The sequence below is a fragment of the Primulina eburnea genome, chromosome 17, assembly GCF_022965805.1.
Source record: "Primulina eburnea isolate SZY01 chromosome 17, ASM2296580v1, whole genome shotgun sequence".
NCBI classification, from domain to species: Eukaryota; Viridiplantae; Streptophyta; class Magnoliopsida; order Lamiales; family Gesneriaceae; genus Primulina; species Primulina eburnea.
In genome coordinates, this window is record NC_133117.1 from 2,112,187 (window position 1) to 2,131,530 (window position 19,344).

A 19,344-nucleotide genomic window follows, 5' to 3' on the forward strand; every position below is an offset into this window, starting at 1 on the left:
TCACTCGAGCGCTGCGTGAAATCGGACATGTCGGCAACCACATCAGCATTTTTGAATTAAACATAACATAAATAATCCGATAAAAAAAAATTATAAATAAAGACAAAAGTTTAAATTAGTGAAATAAGACGATAGATTAACCGACAAAAGAACCAAATTGTATTTCTTGGTGTTTCATGCCGGTGACATCACGTACCACTTTGTCCCGCATAGCACTTATTTCACGTTGTTCCATGTCCGTGACTGGTTCTGATATCATTCTGTCACGTTTCGAGCCTAGGCCCGCGCCTGTATGACTGCACAATGGAACCCTATAACAACTATTTCGTATTCGTCGTCCCTTTACGAAAATGATTAACTCAAGTTGTTATAAAAGTCCATTGTAAATCCATTATAAATTTATTTTAAATCTTTAATTTTTATTATGCGAGACCAGAGATATCACACTCACTGACCCAATTATCTAACAATTTGCCAAACTACATATATAGTTTTCACTTGTTTAAACAATACTCAAGACATGAATGCTTAATACCGATTTATTTCTTCACAAATATTATATATGATCATTGTATATATCTGTTTGGGCTAAAAATAACAAATATTGCGCAGACAATATCAAAAGTGGCATACACATATATACAATCACACACAAATTTAATGACAAGATCATTCGGAATTTTCGGGGACTATTTTGTAGCGGGGAAGGCCGATTTTGGTCCCCAATGTCTTAAAATCCAACTCCCTGTCTGCCTGAAAATCTGCATAAGTGAATAACCTGTAGTTCGAGCTATCAATCAACGCATCTTCGGTCGGAAAGACGAAATACCCGATCGAAATCCTGTCTTTTTCCTTGTTTACCTTCACTCTGTGCTTCACACTCACATACTTGTCGTTACTCATTGCCTAAAACATACAAAAACATAATTATATATATACTTAGTAAAATACATACATAGTAGCTAGCCAAGAATCTAATTAGCAGTGGTAGAATTATAACTTAATCCAAAACTAGGAATTTTTTTGAATGGTTTTAAGTTGTGTTTCAAGAAAAATTATCTTTTTGAAAGGTGTGTATAAGTTTATTTGAAAGAATTTACTCTTTCCCTGTTGAGAAACTCATGCTTACGGGTCGCGACCGAGCAAAAACTATGTTTTCGTTCTTGTCCAAACCTGCATAAGGTCTCCTATATTGACAACGAGAGCGCCCGGACTAGGTTGTACGTCGAGCCATTTACTCCCCTTGCAAACTTGAAGCCCTCCTACTTGATCCTGATGCAGTATCGAAAGAACCGAGCTGTCCGTGTGTTCGCCAATGCCCCACCTCAGCTCCGACAGTGGACACCAGGGATATCGATACACACGTAAAAGTCCCGAGGCCAACGACAAATAGGACTTCGATTTTGTTGAAGAAAACTCGAGGTCCTCAGTCATTGTTTTGAATATTTCCTCTGCCACCAAAGACTGCTGGTTCCCATATTCCTCTAATAAAGCCCTTTAAGCACCATACAAAAAAGAAAAATGATACCTTTTTTTAGAGAGATATTAATGAAGAACAAACCAACTTGTGCTCCTAATATTTATAATGAGTAGGTTCTCTTATGAGACGATCTTACGAATCTTTATATGTGAGACGGGTCAATCCTACAGATATTCATAATAAAAAGTAATACTCTTAGCATAAAAATTAACACTTTTTCATTGATGACCCAAATAATATTTGTCTCACATAATATGACCAATGAGACCGTCTCACATCAGTTTTTGCCTTATATATTATGACATCTTCTACTATCTATACATACATGCTCACATATAGATAAAAAATTGTGATTCGTACTGTCTAATCAATATGAAATATTATATAAACACGTAAATGGTGAATTTGAAGTATACTGTATTCTATTTATAAGCAATAAAAATACATTTTAATATATTTGAAATCCATAAATTTGCAATTCATCAATCCAAACATAACTTAAAAGACTTACAATAACCATATACGAAATTCATTAGACGTAATTTTTTGTTCTATTATTTCAATTTATATAATATAGAATAAAAATATGTGCTTTATCCTTTAAAATTTTAAAGTTTATAATTTCAGCTCCACATATTTTTTTTTTAAAAAAATTGGGAGATACGTTTATTACTCACAATTGAATTTCGAACACATCTCGTTCGAAACTTGAAACTTTGATATCAGACGAATTAATATAAACAATTCACCCTATGAATTGTTTTCCCATGTCTAATAAGGGACAAAAAATTATGACAACAAAGAAAGGCCTTGAGCTTATTCCGAGAATCTTTTATGGCATCTGACTCACTAAAATGTATAAAGCGAATCGAGACGATTTAACTAACTGTCGATCCACTGCAGAAAATTGGCCCCTCTTGCTTTTTCTGGAGCTGTACTTAATTGGGCAGCAAATTAAATATTAAAAATAATTTATTTAACTAATTAATTATGATTAAATGTATTTCTCAGTTAATTTAATGGATGGAAAGCTTCTTTTTCTTTCCCTTTAAATAATAGTTTAATGTTTTATATTAATATTACATTAATCACAAGAAAATGACTCAACTTTTTTCCTATACTTGACACATATTCAATTCATTTTCCTTGGAAACACCAGCTAATGATTTATTGTCCACATAATAATTTTATATTCCAATGTTAATAATTTTATATATATATATATATATATATATATATATATATATATATATATATATATATATATATATATGTTAATGTCACATTAATGGACAATACAAAATAAATACGATTAGTAGACATTATATCAAAATTATATATATATTAATGGGCGGCACAAAGGTAAGCACGATTAGTAAACATTATATCAAAATTAATTTTGCCATTAATATAACACTAACATATTGGATATGATAAAATAATTTTTACAGCAAATGACACGGGAGATCAACTAATGAACGAGTGGAATTGAGCTCAAGGACCTAAAAAATGTGAATTCCGATCCATATAACTTGTACATAATGGTGAATCAGTACTCAAACTAATATTAAATTAATTTGAAATCATGAAAATCTTAATATATAAAAAATTTAAATATAGTGGGCCACCGGGCTCAATGCTTCATCAGTGCTGACCAAAAATATTTGAGATTTGAGATTTGATAAACGATTTTCGTATGGATACTTGTGTTTTGACTGATGAATTATGATCATGTATTTATACTCATGGTTGAACGAATGTCAATGAGTTATCCACTCATCACACGAGTCATATATTGAGTATATATGAATATTATTTATTTGGGTAATACGAACAAAACCAATATTTAAATATAGTGGGCCACCGGGCTCAATGCTTCATCACTCCTGACCAAAAATATTTGAGATTTGAGATTTGATAAACGTTTTTCGTATGTATACTTGTGTTTTGACTGATGAATTATGATCATGTATTTATACTCATGGTTGAACGAATGTCAATGAGTTATCCACTCATCACACGAGTCATATATTGAGTAGATATGATTATTATTTATTTGGGTAATACGTTATATTTAGTACGGAACATGAAAACATTCATTGTTGTATTTCAGCATAAATTTTAAAACTTTTGATTAATTTACAATCCATGCCACGAGCCAAACATCCATTTTTAACACATTAAATAATAGAAATAAGACTTGCCTGAAAGACTCCAGCAATGGATCCTCATACTTGAACTGAGTTATCTTCTCCAGAGGAACATTGAAACCCTCCAACCAGTGCAGGTTTTGAGCGCAAGGGCTTTCCTGTTGAGAGTTTCCGGCCAAGCTTATCGCGGGGCTGCCCCAAAAATACTGTATCGGGCCGTCGAATACGACTTGTTTGGATTCGAAACTGAGTGAGAAAACCTCAGCCGCACACTCAAGAATCTTGCTCAACAACTTGGATTCCACTCCATGGTTGACCAGCCGAAACATACCCCATTCCCTGGAAGATTCGCTGATTCTTTCTGGATGACTGCTCAGCAAATCCACGACAGGCAGTGAATCTGAGTCCGGGACAGATTCAGATTCTGGTTTTTGTAGGTTTTTGGTTGGGTTCCCGCAATGGTCAATCCCAGGGCTTTGGTGGACGAAAGGAGGGTAGGAGTCGAGTTTCTGTGAATTGGTCATCGTGTGGCGGTGTTGGGATTCTTGTTTTGTCTGTATAGCTTCTTGTGTTGGGAGTAGGTGCATGTTCCTATTTATTTCTTGTCCCAAAGTTAAGGAGACTTTTGTTTACCAATTTCTGGAGAAGGTTTTCTCTCTTTTTAAAAGAACCATGTTTTTTTTTTAATGAGAAAATTGCAAATTGGTCCGCTTCGTCTAATTATTGACGTGACATCTGTTATTGTTGATGTTGTTATAGTTTAGTATTTTTGGTGTAATGTCGGATACATTGATGTGTCTCACACGATACGGAACGAAGAAAAAAAAACTAAAATTAAAGAGAAAAAAACAAAGCTATTACACTAAAACTCAAATTCCACTAATAAGATGAAAAAAACCAATATTTTTTCTTGTTATTTTACTTTTATAAATTGGAGACAATGATGGAACCATTTAAGGATTGGTCGTGGTCATTGTCCTCGTTTTATTTTGAATGTTTTTTTTATGAATTTAAAATATATTTTATGTTTGGAAATATAATTTTATTCTAATAAAAATTTTGGTTTTTTGTTTTGTCAACCGACAGAAATTTGTTTTTCTTCTTGTCAGTACATATGTTTAATTGTGCAACCACCATTCTATTTTCAAGTTGATCAATGGGTTGGAGCTACCATTTTATTTGTATTTACTTAAAGGTAAAAGCTTGTGTGAGACGGTTTTACGGGTCGTTTTTATGAGACGAGTCTCTTATATAAGTTATCCATGAAAAATATTATTTTTTATGCTAAGAGTATTACTTTTTATTGTGAATATGGGTAGAATTGACCCGTCTCACAGATTAAGATCCGTGAGATGGTCTCACATAGACTCACTCTTATTTAAAATATAGGTTTTATTATATATCTGGAGAAAAAACAAACTCGAATTTTGGGAAAAAATATTTAATTGGATGAACTAGGAGGCAAACACCTCCGCCGCTAAATTAAGTAGAATTTTGAAGTTTAATATAATTTTTTAATATATAAGTTTTATTCAATAAATATTTTTTTAAAAAAAATATCCTACCAAATGTATAACTCTTCTTTAATTAATAATAATTTGTATCTTGGAAAAGTTTGTTTTTATGATGCACTCTCTCTTGGGATCTTTTACACGGCTCAAATTAAATGTTGTGGTTAAGGAATTCCTTCGTCACATCAAAGAAAATTTATGTAGTGATGCAATTTGGGATTTCCACTTTCTTTTGTTTCGGTTAGATGCCCCCGAATGTCAAATGCTTGGAAAAAACTTTTGTAATATGTTCTTACGAGTCAATTTTATAAGACGGATCTTCTATTTGTGTCAGATATGAAAAAATATTAATTTTTATGTTAAAAATATTACTTATTGTTGTAAATGTAGACAGTATTGATCCGTCTCCATGAAACTATCTCACGAGAGACCTACCATGACACTTCATGTGTTATGCAGTGACCTGAAGTCTCTTTTGATAGGGAAGATGTCTGGTTTCAACCTAAATGATAGAGAAAAAAACTACACCCTCATGTAATAAAATTAATATATATCGTGTTTGTGTATAAACTATAAAGTAGTTTAAGGAAAAATAATAAAATTGGTCATATAATTTGATATGATTTTAATTTAATTTGGTCATGTAATATTTGAGTTGCGAACGTGTCGGGCCAATATAAATGTGATTAAAATGAGAAAAATATAATTATTTTAAAAAAATAAAAGTTAGTCTCGATATGACGGTTCGATGTTATATCTACTCGGTTAGGAGTCAAAAACTAAGAAATTAGTATATGAAATCATGATAATTAGACCGGAAATTAATGGAATTAACTTCGTCACTAATGAACAGAAATATCCATGCTTTTTTACAAATGAAATGGAAATGATAACAAATTCAGATTGAAATTTAATTTGAAATGAAGCATGCACAGAATATAATCTGAAAATTGTGAGCTTAAAGTTAGAAAATATTAGCTTAAGAACTAAATTTGTGATTGAAAATATTGATCGAAATTTGCAGATTTTTTGCGAGTTGTTTTTGGAGTTGATTTTCTTTTTGTGTGTTGTCAAGTTTTTTTCTCCGTCGTCTGACTGATTCCTCAAGCTAATTTCTCAATCAGCTTCCACGCAAGGTGGGGCAGACAGTTTTTCCCACTTCTTGCAACTGCTTTAACCTGTTCTTGTTTTCCTTTTTCAACTCGGTTCCTCGACCTCGTTTCCACTAAAGCCGGCATGTGATAAAAATTTAAGCAAAAACTTGTGTGAGACGATCTCATAGGTCGTATTTTATGATATAAATCTCTTATTTGGGTCATCCATAAAAAAATATTATTTTTTATGCTAAGAGTATTAATATTTATTGTGAATATCGGTAGGTTGACTCGTATCACATATAAAGATTCGTGAGACTGTATCACAAGAGACCTGCTCCAATTTATCTATTTTCTTGTCCTACATTCGTCTCATATATTTAGATTTTTGCATATGTATTTTCACATAGATTAAAAAAGTTATCGGAAAGTAAATATAGAAGAAAAAAAATCAGTTTTATGATTATCCTTGTTTAATGGATATCTTATTTTTCATAAAGCAAAAATTTGTGTGAGACGGTCTCACGGGTTGTATTTGTGAGACGTATATCTTATTTGGGTAATCCATGAAAAAATATTATTTTTTATGCTAAGAATATTACTTTTTATTGTGAATATGAGTAGGGTTGACCTGTCTCGCAGATTGAGATCCGTGAGACGATCTCACATGAGACCCACTCTTTTTTTAATGAAAAGTGAACTATGCTTTAGTCATAGTTTGGTATACATGATATGATAAGCATGTGATATATAATATAAGGATGAGTTAAGGATAAATAAGACGTAGGATATTATATTTAATGTTTGGTATGATTTTAATAAGAGTGATTAAATTTATATATTAGATTGTAATGACAAAATTAACCTTATCATAATATATTTTATAATTTTAAAGTTGTTCCTTGAGTTCATATTTCTTATTTGTTTATGCGACGATAGTGCTTGCATGATTTATTTATTTTTACCTAATTTTATATATTGAATAATATGATATGAGAGAAGATTGCGTTTATGATTTTTATAAATTGAGGGCAATTAAGTCATTTGTAATGTATTTTATCATTAAATTAAAATTATCATACCTAATAGAAGAGATATTTTATCCTTATATAAAGTTATTTATTAAGTAATATCATGGGCTTTCTAAAAAGATACCAAACGTGGGATAAGAAGGATTATTTATCAACCCCTTCCTTATCACGTGTACCAAACTATGCCTAAAATGATAAAAATTGATTGAAGTAGTTAATGTATTTAATGATGATGTCATATTGGTAAACAAATAGATAAAAGGCAAAAATTTGTGTGAGACGGTCTCACATGTCATATTTGTGAAACGGATCTCTTATTTGAGTCACTCATGAAAAGGTATTACTTTTTATGCTAAGAGTATTACTTTTTTATTGTGAATATGAGTAGGGTTGACTCGTCTCACAGATTTTAATCCGTGAGACGGTCTCACATGAGACTCAATCTAGATAAAATAATACTAAATGTAGAAAATGAGCTATATATTTGAGACTTGATAAAAAAAAAAACCGATCTTTATACTTGGGACTCTAAGTAGCTTAATAAGTAGCTTGATAAAAAAAAATCCTGCTCGCCCAAGCGCCACGCTCGCCCCAGCTACCGCTCCACCCCGCGCCACGTGCAGACGCTCGCCCGGCGCCATGCTCGCCCAAGCTCTTCAAATCTACCGCTCCACCCCGCGCCACGTGCAGACGCTCGCCCGGCGCCATGCTCGCCAAGCTCGCCCAAGCGAGTGCCACGCTCGCCCTCTCCCTTGCACGCACGCCCGCACGCCCACCCTAGCGCGCGCTCGCCCAGCTGCCTGCCGTGCCGCCTGCTCGCCTTAGCCGAGCGTCACGCTCGTCCTCGCCATCTCCCAGCTCGCCTCTTGCCATCTCGCAGCTCGCCCAAGCTACCGCTCCACCCCGCGCCACGTGCAGACGCTCACCCGGCGCCACGCCCAGTACGTTGAGATTTTTCTCCTCCCAAACTCTGCTCCTCTGTAAACATCATTCGTTATCGACTAACCAAATAAATTTTTCTCCTCCCAAACTCTGCTCATCTGCTAGGCGATGCCTTAGCAGGAAAATTTAATTCTCCTCCTCCACTCTGCTCCTCTGCTAGGCGACGCCATAGCAGGAAAATAACATTTTTATCCTCCCAAATTCTGCTCCTCTGCTAGGCGATGCCTTAGCAGGAAAATAAAAACTCGACATCTCCACCCTCTAACTCCTCTGCTAGGTGACACCTTAGCTGGAAAAATAAATTTAATTCTCCTTATCCACTCTGCTCCTCTGCTAGGCGATGCCTTATCAGGAAAATAACAATTTTCTCCTCCCAAACTCTGCTCCTTTACTAGGTGATGCCTTAGCAGGAAAATAAAAATTCACCACCTCCACCCTCTAACTCCTCTGCTAATCCGGGTCTTAGCAGGAAAATAAAAACTCAACAGCTCCAACATCTAACTCCTCTACTAGGTGACACCATAGCAGGAAGATAAAATTCAACACCTCCACCCTCTAACTCCTCTGCTAGGCGATGCCTTAGCAGGAAAATAAAATTCAACACGCCCACCATCTAACTCCTCTGCTAGGCGATGGCTTAGCAGGAAAAATCAAACTATCACCTCATAATCTCATAACTCCTCTGCTAAGCCGGGCCTTCGCAGGAAAAATCAAACTCTCACCTCATCATCTCATAACTCCTTTGCTAAGCCGGACCTTAGCGGGAAAATAAAATTCAACGTTCCCACCCTCTAATTCCTCTGCTAGGCGATGTCTTAGCAGGAAAATGTAATTCAACGCCCCCGCCCTTTAACTCCTCTGCTAGGCGATGCCTTAGCAGGATAATAAAATTCAACTCCTCCATCTAACTACTCTGCTAGGTGATACCTTATCAGGAAAATAAAAATTTAACACATCCACCATCTAACTCCTCTGCTAGGTGATACCTTAGCAGAAAAATAAAAATTCAACCTCTCCACCCTCTAACTCCTCTGCTAGGCCAGGCCCTAGCAGAAAAAATCAAATTATCACCACATCATCTCATAACTCCTCTGCTAAGCCGGGCCTTCGCAGAAAAAATCAAACTCTCACCTCATCATCTCATAACTCCTCTGCTAAGCCGAGCCTTCGCAGGAAAAATCAAACTATCACCTCATCATCTCATAACTCATCTGCTAAGACCCGGCTTAGCAGGAAAATAAAATTCAACGCGCCCACCTTCTAACTCCTCTGCTAGGCGATGCCTTAGCAGGAAAATGGAATTCAACGCCCCGCCCTCTAACTCCTCTGCTAGGCGATGCCTTAGCAGGATAATAAAATTCAACTCCTCCATCTAACTCCTCTGCTAGGTGATACCTTAGCAGGAAAATAAAAATTCAACACCTCCACCCTCTGACTCCTCTGCTAAGCCGGGCCCTAGCAGGAAAAATCAAACTCTCACCTCATCATCTCATAACTCCTCAGCTAAGCCGGGCCTTCGCAAGAAAAATCAAACTATCACCTCATCATCTCATAACTCCTCTGCTAAGCCGGGTCTTAGCAGGAAAATAAAATTCAACGCGCCCACCTTCTAACTCCTCTGCTAGGCGATGCCTTAGCAGGAAAATGGAATTCAACGCCCCGCCCTCTAACTCCTCTGCTAGGCGATGCCTTAGCAGGATAATAAAATTCAACTCCTCCATCTAACTCCTCTGCTAGGTGATACCTTAGCAGGAAAATAAAAATTCAACACCTCCACCCTCTGACTCTTCTGCTAAGCCGGGCCCTAGTAGGAAAAATCAAACTCTCACCTCATCATCTCATAACTCCTCTGCTAAGCCGGGCCTTAGCAGGAAAATAAAATTCAACGCGTCCACCCTTTAACTCTTCTGCTAGGCGATGCCTTAACAGGAAAATAGAATTCAACGGCCCACCCTCTAACTTCTCTGCTAGGTTACCCCCACCCTCTCACTCCTCTGCTAGGTGATACCTCAACAGGAAAATAGAAATTCAATCTCCTCACCATCTAACTCCTCTGCTAGGTGACACCTTAGCAGAAAAATAGAAATTCAACACCCTCACCATCTAACTCCTCTGCTAGGTGATACCTTAGCAGGAAAATAGAAATTCAACACCCTCACCTCTAACTCCTCTGCTAGGTAATACTTTAGCAGACATATTTAATTTCTCACGCTGCTCCTCTACTAGTCGATGCCTTAGTAGGAAAATAAAATTTCTCCCCGCCCCAACGCTGCTCCTCTACTAGGCGATGCCTTAGTAGGAAAAAATAAAATTTCTCTCCGCCCCAACTCTGCTCCTCTACTAGGCGATGCCTTAGTAGGAAATTTTTTTTTCTCTCCTTCCAATACAACAACATTCATGAATTAAAAAGAAAAACCTGATTTTATTGAATTCCAACTGATTACATGAGAAAATGTAAAGATGAAATACATCAACGATAAAATCCAGATTGACATTCCCTAAAGTGATAAACATTCCAGGGACTCCTTAAAGCCTTGCTTTGAGTATTCAAGTAATAAGCTCCAGAATTAAATTTCTCAATCACTCTGAAAAGATCATTCCACTCTGGGTCCATCTTTCCCCTCTGATCTTCTTGTACCTAGGACCAAGCCACACATTTCCTCCTTTCCTAATCATGTTAACCTCCAAACGCGCTCTCTTCCCCTCTTCTTTCACTATCCCTTCATAACACCGACGCGCGACTCTCTGATCCCCGCATAAAACTCCAACCTCCTTCCCTATAGGAAATTTCAACTTCTGATGATACGTGGACGCTACAGCTCTGAAATCCTTTAGGGCTGGTCGCCCCAGAATTCCATTGTAAGCAGATGGGGTGTCCACCATAATAAATGTTGTCATTTTTGTTACCCGCCGAGGCTCATGTCCCAAAGATAGAGGAAGGACAATCTGACCGAGCGGTGGGATGGCATGTCCTGCAAATCCATATACAGGAGTAGAGATTGGCTCGAACTCAAATCCCTCCACCTTCATCTTATCCAAAGTGCTCTTGAACAGGATATTAACAGAGCTTCCATTATCAATAAATATTCGTGCCACATCGTAATTGGCAACGGCGGCCGTTACCACCAAGGCATCGTTATGAGGAGCCACAATGCCTCGGAGGTCATCCGGTCCAAAACTGATGACAGGATCATGGGGTAGGTCCGCACCCCTAGATATTTCAAAACTCTCCAACCTCCTCCCATGCGCCTTTCGCGCTCGCCCGGAATCTCCATCAGTAGCACCCCCCGAGATCATATGAATCATTCCTCTCGTAGGGTGGTTATCCTCATTCGTTCTCCTCCTCGGTTCCGCGTGCTCCCGAGAGCCATCCTGACCTCGACCTTCTCTCATCGGCTCCTCGATCCTCTGATGTATCCAGGGAGGGCCTCGACCCCGCCTAGAAGATGGGCGAGATCTCAGTTCACTCCCGAACGAGGATCCTTCTTGTCTACCCCGCGGCGGAGGTCGAGCACTGCTCTCAACCCTCTGCGACTTCCCCCCCTCTCCCCTGACTCCCTCACCTCCATCACCTTATCCCGACTCCTATTCAAAGGTACATGTGAAGAGAATTGTCCTCTACTTCTGGTCATGTCTTCCTCCCTCTCACCTGCACCTCTCTTCTTACTTCCTCTCTCGGATCCCTCCCCCCTACTCCCTCCGGGTCGGTTTTCCATCCTTCTGTACCGTTTGGCATCTTCCAAGTTTACATATTTTTCCGCCCGAGATAACAAATCATCATAACTTGATGGAGGTTTCTTCACTAATGATTTAAATAACTCTCCTCCTCTAAGTCCCTGGGTAAAGGCACTTATCATGATGTCAGGAGTGGCCGTCGGTATCTCCAGCGCTGCGTTGTTGAAACGCTGAACAAACTCTAGCAAAGTTTCAGCTTCTTGTTGTTTCACCACAAACAGACTCAAATAGTTTTTTTGGTGTTTTTTGCTGCTAGCGAATCTGTGCAAGAAAGCAGCTGAAAAATCCTCGAAAGATCGTATAGAGTTGGGCTGCAAGGTGTTAAACAATTGTTGGGCTGACCTCACCAACGTGCCCAGAAACACCCTGCACCTGACCCCATCTGAATATTGATGTAATAGGGCCGCATTCTCAAATCTCCCCAAGTGTTCTTCGGGGTCAGTATGTCCATCGTACTCTCCCACATTTGACTGTCGAAAATGTGGAGGAAGCCCTTCTTCTAAAATGGCTAGTGAAAAAGGACTTCCTCTCTTGGGTTCCGGCGCTCTGCTTCCCAACTGCTGCCTCAACATCCGTATTTCCTTCCACATCTCTCCTATCTCACTAATCTCCCCACTTTGGTGGGGCTGTGTCTCTTCAACCCTGCTCTGGTGGCCCTCAGCATCTTCCTCTCGCTCCTGGCGAGTGGCCTGCTCTTCAGCAAAAATAGACTCTCGGTTCTTTTTCATGGCCTCATCCACAGTTCGGGTGATAAATTGGTCTAGCTGTTCCAGGGTCAAGTTCCCCACATTCTCGTTGGGACGGGTTTGCTCGACCCTCGTCTCGTGAACGGGCTGCTCGGTTCTCGTCTCTTGACGAGGTTGTTCCTGTCTCCTCTCAAGATACGGTTGTTCCTGTATTGTCTCAGCATGAGACTGTTCGGGTCCCCTCTGAGGACGCGATGACACTGAGTTAACTCTTCTACTCCTTCTCCTCCCTACCATCTCTACGTCTCAACTCAAATGTTCCCACAGACGGCGCCAAGTGATACTCACGGGAAATTTAGGGTCCGATTCCAGCAAGTGTCACTAATCCAGACGCAGTTTTTGAAATTACCCTGAGCCTGAAATCACAAATAAGATCGTTAGGAGGGGGCCAGGAGGGTGTCCTGGCGTAGCCCCTCCGACGCTCAAGTCAGAGACTGAGGATATATAGGGGGAGCAGCTAAGGGTGCTGCTGAAATCAATCTTGAATGAATGAATTAACACTCAAATCTGGTATTTATAGGAGAATACCTGGGCCCTTGGTGGGCCTATCTTCCATTTGGGCCAGGGCCCTTGGTGGGCCTGTCTTCCCTTTGGGCTAGGGATGGGCCAGAGGTAATGGACGCGTCCGTGGGGTATCATATTATGTAAGAGAAATTAGAGAACATTAAAAAATTAAGAACTTTAAAGATGTTTTGTATATAATTTTTTTTATAATGAACTAAATATATAATTATTAAGTGGAATAGTTTTGTTATTATTTTCAAATTTTATGATATTTTATATTGATTTTGTTGATTGTTTAGGTTACGTATGGTATTGTCTTTGTGGTACTATAATTTTAAAATTTTCAAAATATTGTATAGATTTAGAAAAAATATATATATAGTAATTTTGAGAATTTGTGGAAGTAGGAATATGATAGTTCATTCCATCCTACATGTAGAACACTACCTATGATAGAATCAAGGGCTCAAATTTAGTCACACATACATGAGGTCCACTAAATTTTTTAAAACCATATATATGTGTGAATCTTGTCCATTCAAACCATATGGGGCAGTGCCCCACATGTAGCATCGAATCTACCGGAATATGATAGAGAACCAAAAAATTGATCTTGTAAGATGGCATAAATTGATTTTGATAATCAGATTTGTCAAATTTATGGCTTAATTAAGGCAATAACTTAGCTTGTTTTAAAATTTAGGTTTTTTCGACATGTATATTTGTTAGTTTGCAATTTTGATATTCTAATCTTCGAACTTTATGTTGTTTTTTATTTTTCGACACGGTGCTGATGTGGCGCTGACCTGAAACATGACTAAGACTCGATTTTGACAATATTGATGATCAAAATTGCGAAAATTATAATTTTTCCTATTAAAATTTGGAAAATAGACCTATATATCCAGCAGTTTATCTTTTGAGTAGTAAGTATGAGTATAGCACAAACATACAGATATTAAAGTCAAAATGACTGATGCACAAAATGCACACGTAGTCACGTACAGTTATATTACTCTAAACCCTTCTTGCAATACGAATCAGGGAGGCAGTCATCTTCCCAGGAATGCATCGAACCGCATCGGCCGACGAATCCTTTGGGAGAGACGACAGATGATCATTGAACCGACGATTCGATGGAATCGAAGAAGAATAACACGACGAAAGCTCGAAGTCACGAATTCCCCATCAGACAGATCATACCCAAACCTAGAGCTCTCTTGTTGTCTACTTCTTCTCTTGCTTGGTATCAAAACTACCTTGATGATGTTCCTGTTGGCAGGAACATGTATTAAATGCATGTTGGGGTTGGCAAATTTGATTTTGAAAACGTGTGGTTGGCTACATTTCAGAAGACGGAAGATGGGTTTTACGCGTATAAAACGCGTGTTCACACGGTCAAGAGGCTCTATAAATAGAGCTCCCCCTTTCATTCTGAAATCATCCCTTCTTCGAGTTTTCTCTCATCTTATAAGCATTTGAGTGCTTAGTTCTATAATATTTGCGAGGTGTTTGTTCTCCTGTATTAAGAGAGTGTGTGTTCTCTTTGGAAACACAGTGAGTGAGTTGTACACCACAAAATATTATAGTGAAAATTTTTTTCATCTTGCCCGTGGTTTTTACCCTAATAATTTTTAGGGGTTTTTCACGTAAATCTCGGTGTCCAGTTTATTCTTTATTTTCGGCTTTTATTATCTCAAATTCCGCACGTGGGACCAACAAGTGGTATCAGAGCCTTGGTTTAAAATTTCTTAAAATTCTGAGTATGCTCTGTGGTTGCAGCCTAGACTGATCTTCCACATCAGAAAAGATTTTTCGAGATTTTTTATTTAAGGCGGGATTATTTTGTCCAGTCTACTAAAATTGTTGTAGACATAATGGCGGGAAGGTACGAGATAGCAAAGTTCAACGGAAGCAATTTTATGTTGTGGAAAATAAAGATACAAGCAGTTTTAAGAAAAGAAAATTGCTTGGCGGCTATTGAAGATAGACCGGTGGAGATTACAGATGATGGAAAATGGAATGAGATGAATGACAATGCTGTTGCCAATTTACACTTGGCTATAGCTGACGAAGTTTTGTCAAGTATCTCTGAGATAAAAACAGCCAAAGTTATCTGGGATACTCTGACAAAGATGTACGAGGTCAAGTCGCTACACAACATTATTTTCCTAAAGAGAAGGCTTTATACTCTTCGGATGGCGGAATCCTCATCGATGACCGACCATATCAATACACTAAATACTCTATTTGCCCAACTCACTTCCATGGGGCATAAAATAGGGGAAAATGAACGTGCGGAGCTTCTACTTCAAAGTCTACCAGATTCATACGATCAACTTATCATCAACATTACCAACAATATTCTTATAGGCTTTCTAAGATTCGACGATGTCTTAACTGCGGTTCTCGGAGAAGAAAGCCGGCGCAAGAATAAGGAAGATAGGTTGGTAACATCGAAGCAGGCAGAGGCTTTACCGATGATAAGAAGAAGGTTTATGGACCGTGACTCCAGTGGGAGCCAAAGACGAGGTAGATCAAAGTCCAGAAGTAAGAAGAAAAATATTTACTGCTTCAAATGTGGCGGTAAAGGGCACTTCAAGAGAGAGTGTACGATTATCGATAAAAGCTCTCAAGGAAATGTGGCAAGTACTTCAGGCAGTGGTGAAATATTATTCAGCGAAGCAGCAACTGTTGCGGAAGGCAGACACAAATTTTGTGACACATGGATTATGGATTCAGGAGCGACGTGGCATATGACGTATCGGAGAGAATGGTTTGATCATTATGAACCAGTCTCAGGAGGATCTGTATTCATGGGAAATGATCATGCCTTGGAAATCGCTGGGGTCGGTACTATCAAAATTAAAATGTTTGATGGCACTATTCGCACCATACAGGAGGTACGACATGTGAAAAGACTGACGAAAAATCTTTTGTCCTTGGGGCAATTGGACGACATCGGGTGCAAAACTCGGATCGAGAATGGGATCATGAAAATTGTGAAAGGCGCGCTTGTGGTTATGAAGGCGGAAAAGGTTGCTGCAAATCTGTATGTACTTTTGGGAGAAACACATAAAGAGGCAGAACTAGCTATTGCATCAATTGGTTCAGGAGAAGAATTAACAGTGTTATGGCATAGAAAGCTCGGGCATATGTCAGAACGGGGTTTGAAAATTCTCTCAGAACGGAACCTGCTGCCGAGACTTACAAAAGTGTCACTACCCTTTTGTGAGCATTGTGTTACCAGTAAACAACACAGATTAAAGTTTGGCACTTCTACTGCCAGGAGCAAAAGCATATTGGAGCTGATTCATTCGGATGTTTGGCAAGCACCGGTTGTATCCCTAGGAGGAGCGAGATACTTTGTCTCGTTCATTGATGATTTCTCTAGGAGATGTTGGGTGTATCCAATCAAGAAGAAATCAGATGTTTTCCAGATCTTCAAAGATTTCAAAGCGCGGGTTGAACTTGATTCAGAAAAGAAAATCAAGTGTCTGAGGACTGACAATGGAGGAGAATATACCAGTGACGAGTTTGATGCATTTTGTCAACACGAGGGCATCAAGAGACAGTTCACGACGGCTTATTCACCTCAACAGAATGGAGTGGCGGAGCGGATGAACAGGACCTTGTTGGATAGAACAAGGGCTATGTTGAGGACTGCGGGTCTAGAAAAATCATTTTGGGCGGAAGCAGTCAAAACCGCTTGTTATATTATCAATCGTTCTCCTTCAGTGGCGATTGATCTGAAGACTCCGATGGAGATATGGACCGGGAAGCCGACAGATTATTCTCATTTGCATACATTTGGAAGTCCGGTGTATGTTCTGTACAATGAGCAAGAAATATTGAAGTTGGATTCGAAATCCAGAAAATGTATCTTCTTGGGTTATGCTGATGGAGTAAAGGGGTTTCGCTTGTGGGATCCTACTGTTCACAAGCTTGTCATCAGCATGGATGTTATCTTCGAGGAAGATAAAGTAAAGGGAGACAAAGGCACACAGAATTCAGAAACTACTATATTTCAGGTGGAGAATAAGACAGACGAAGATCAAGTTTCTTGTGAAGCAGTACCAGAGCACGAAGAACAAGAACATATTGAGTCTGAAGTTTCCAATGTGAGGCAGTCAACTCGAGACAGAAGACCACCAGGTTGGCTTTCAGATTATGTCATTGAAAGCAATATTGCATATTGTCTATTATCAGAGGATGGTGAGCCATCGAGTTTCCACAAGGCTACTCAAAGCTCGGATGTACCTTATGGATGATAGCAATGCAAGAAGAGTTGGAGGCTTTAGAGAGGAATAAAACTTGGGATCTTGTTACACTACCACGAGGAAGGAAAGCCATTGGAAACAGATGGGTCTATAAGATCAAGCGTGATGGCAACAACCAAGTGGAGCGGTATCGTGCTAGATTGGTGGTAAAAGGGTATGCTCAGAAAGAAGGCATTGACTTCAATGAGATATTTTCTCCTGTGGTTCGGCTTACAACAGTCAGAGTAGTGTTGGCATTGTGTGCGGTGTTTGACCTACATCTAGAACAGCTAGATGTGAAAACGGCGTTTCTTCATGGAGATCTTGAAGAAGAAATATATATGCTCCAGCCAGAAGGTTTTTCGGAAATAGGCAAAGAGAACTTGGTTTGCAGGTTGAAATCTCTGTACGGTCTCAAACAGGCGCCGAGATGTTGGTACAAGAGATTTGATTCCTATATCATGAGCCTTGAATACAACAGACTGAGTGCAGACCCTTGTACGTATTTCAAGAGATCTGGTGATGATTATATCATTTTGCTGTTGTATGTGGACGACATGTTGGTAGCAGGCCCCAACAAAGATCAGGTCCAAGGATTGAAGGCACAGTTGGCTAGGGAATTTGATATGAAGGACTTGGGACCAGCAAACAAGATTCTAGGGATGCAAGTTCACCGAGACAGAAGTAACAGAAAGATTTGGCTTTCCCAGAAAAATTATTTGAAGAAAGTCTTGCAACGCTTCAACATGCAAGATAGTAAGCCAATTTCAACCCCTCTTCCTGCTAACTTCAAGTTATCCTCCGAGATGTGTCCTAGCAGTGAAGCAGAGAGGATGGAGATGTCTCGAGTACCGTATGCATCAGCAGTGGGAAGTTTGATGTTCGCTATGATCTGTACAAGACCGGACATTGCTCAAGCAGTGGGAGCAGTTAGTCGGTATATGGCGAATCCTGGACGAGAGCATTGGAGCACTGTTAAGAGGATCCTTCGATACATTAAGGGTACCTCGAATGCTACATTATGTTATGGAGGATCAGATTTTACACTCAGGGGCTATGTCGATTCAGATTATGCAGGTGATCCTGATAAGAGGAAATCTACTACTGGTTATGTGTTTACGCTTGCAGGAGGAGCAGTAAGCTGGGTTTCAAAACTGCAGACAGTTGTGGCGTTATCTACAACAGAGGCAGAATACATGGCAGCTACTCAAGCTTGCAAGGAGGCAATATGGACTAAAAGGTTATTGGAGGAGATCGGGCACAAACAAGAAATTGTTTCTTTGTTTTGTGACAGTCAGAGTGCCTTGCACATCGCAAGGAATCCAGCCTTTCATTCCAGGACTAAACATATTGGAGTCCAATTTCACTTTGTGAGGGAAGTAGTAGAAGAAGGAAGCGTGGATATGCAGAAGATCCATACGAAAGAAAATATAGCTGATTTTTTGACCAAGTCAGTGAATACTGAAAAGTTTGAGTGGTGTAGATTCTCAAGTGGTCTAGCGGAAACGTAAGCAGTAGGTAATAGCAAGATTGAAAGGATGTGTGGAGATGTGTTTGATTCTCAATCAAATCTCCAAGTGGGAGAAATGTGTCTGCAGGAACATGTATTAAATGCATGTTAGGGTTGGAAAATTTGATTTTGAAAACGTGTGGTTGGCTACATTTCAGAAGACGGAAGATGGGTTTTACGCGTATAAAACGCGTGTTCACACGGTCAAGAGGCTCTATAAATAGAGCTCCCCCTTTTATTCTGAAATCATCCCTTCTTCGAGTTTTCTCTCATCTTATAAGCATTTGAGTGCTTAGTTCTATAATATTTGTGAGGTGTTTGTTCTCCTGTATTAAGAGAGTGTGTGTTCTCTTTGGAAACACAGTGAGTGAGTTGTACACCA

At 38.9% G+C, this 19,344-nt stretch overlaps 2 protein-coding genes across 2 annotated transcripts; both read right to left on the reverse strand.

Moving 5' to 3' along the window:
- Positions 1–554: 554 nt before the first annotated feature.
- On the reverse strand, positions 555–4,266 carry LOC140818653 (gibberellin 2-beta-dioxygenase 8-like). The gene is made up of 3 exons (XM_073178691.1): positions 3,685–4,266; positions 1,174–1,495; positions 555–906 (listed from the first exon to the last, which is right to left on the reverse strand). The coding sequence occupies exons 1-3, from the start codon at positions 4,215–4,217 to the stop codon at positions 670–672; spliced, it is 1,092 nt and encodes a 363-aa protein (XP_073034792.1). The 5' UTR covers positions 4,218–4,266; the 3' UTR covers positions 555–669.
- Positions 4,267–10,788: 6,522 nt separating this feature from the next.
- LOC140818705 (uncharacterized) lies at positions 10,789–11,601 on the reverse strand. Its single transcript, XM_073178749.1, has one exon. It carries the CDS (start codon positions 11,599–11,601, stop codon positions 10,789–10,791), a length of 813 nt encoding a protein of 270 aa, XP_073034850.1.
- Positions 11,602–19,344: the final 7,743 nt, after the last annotated feature.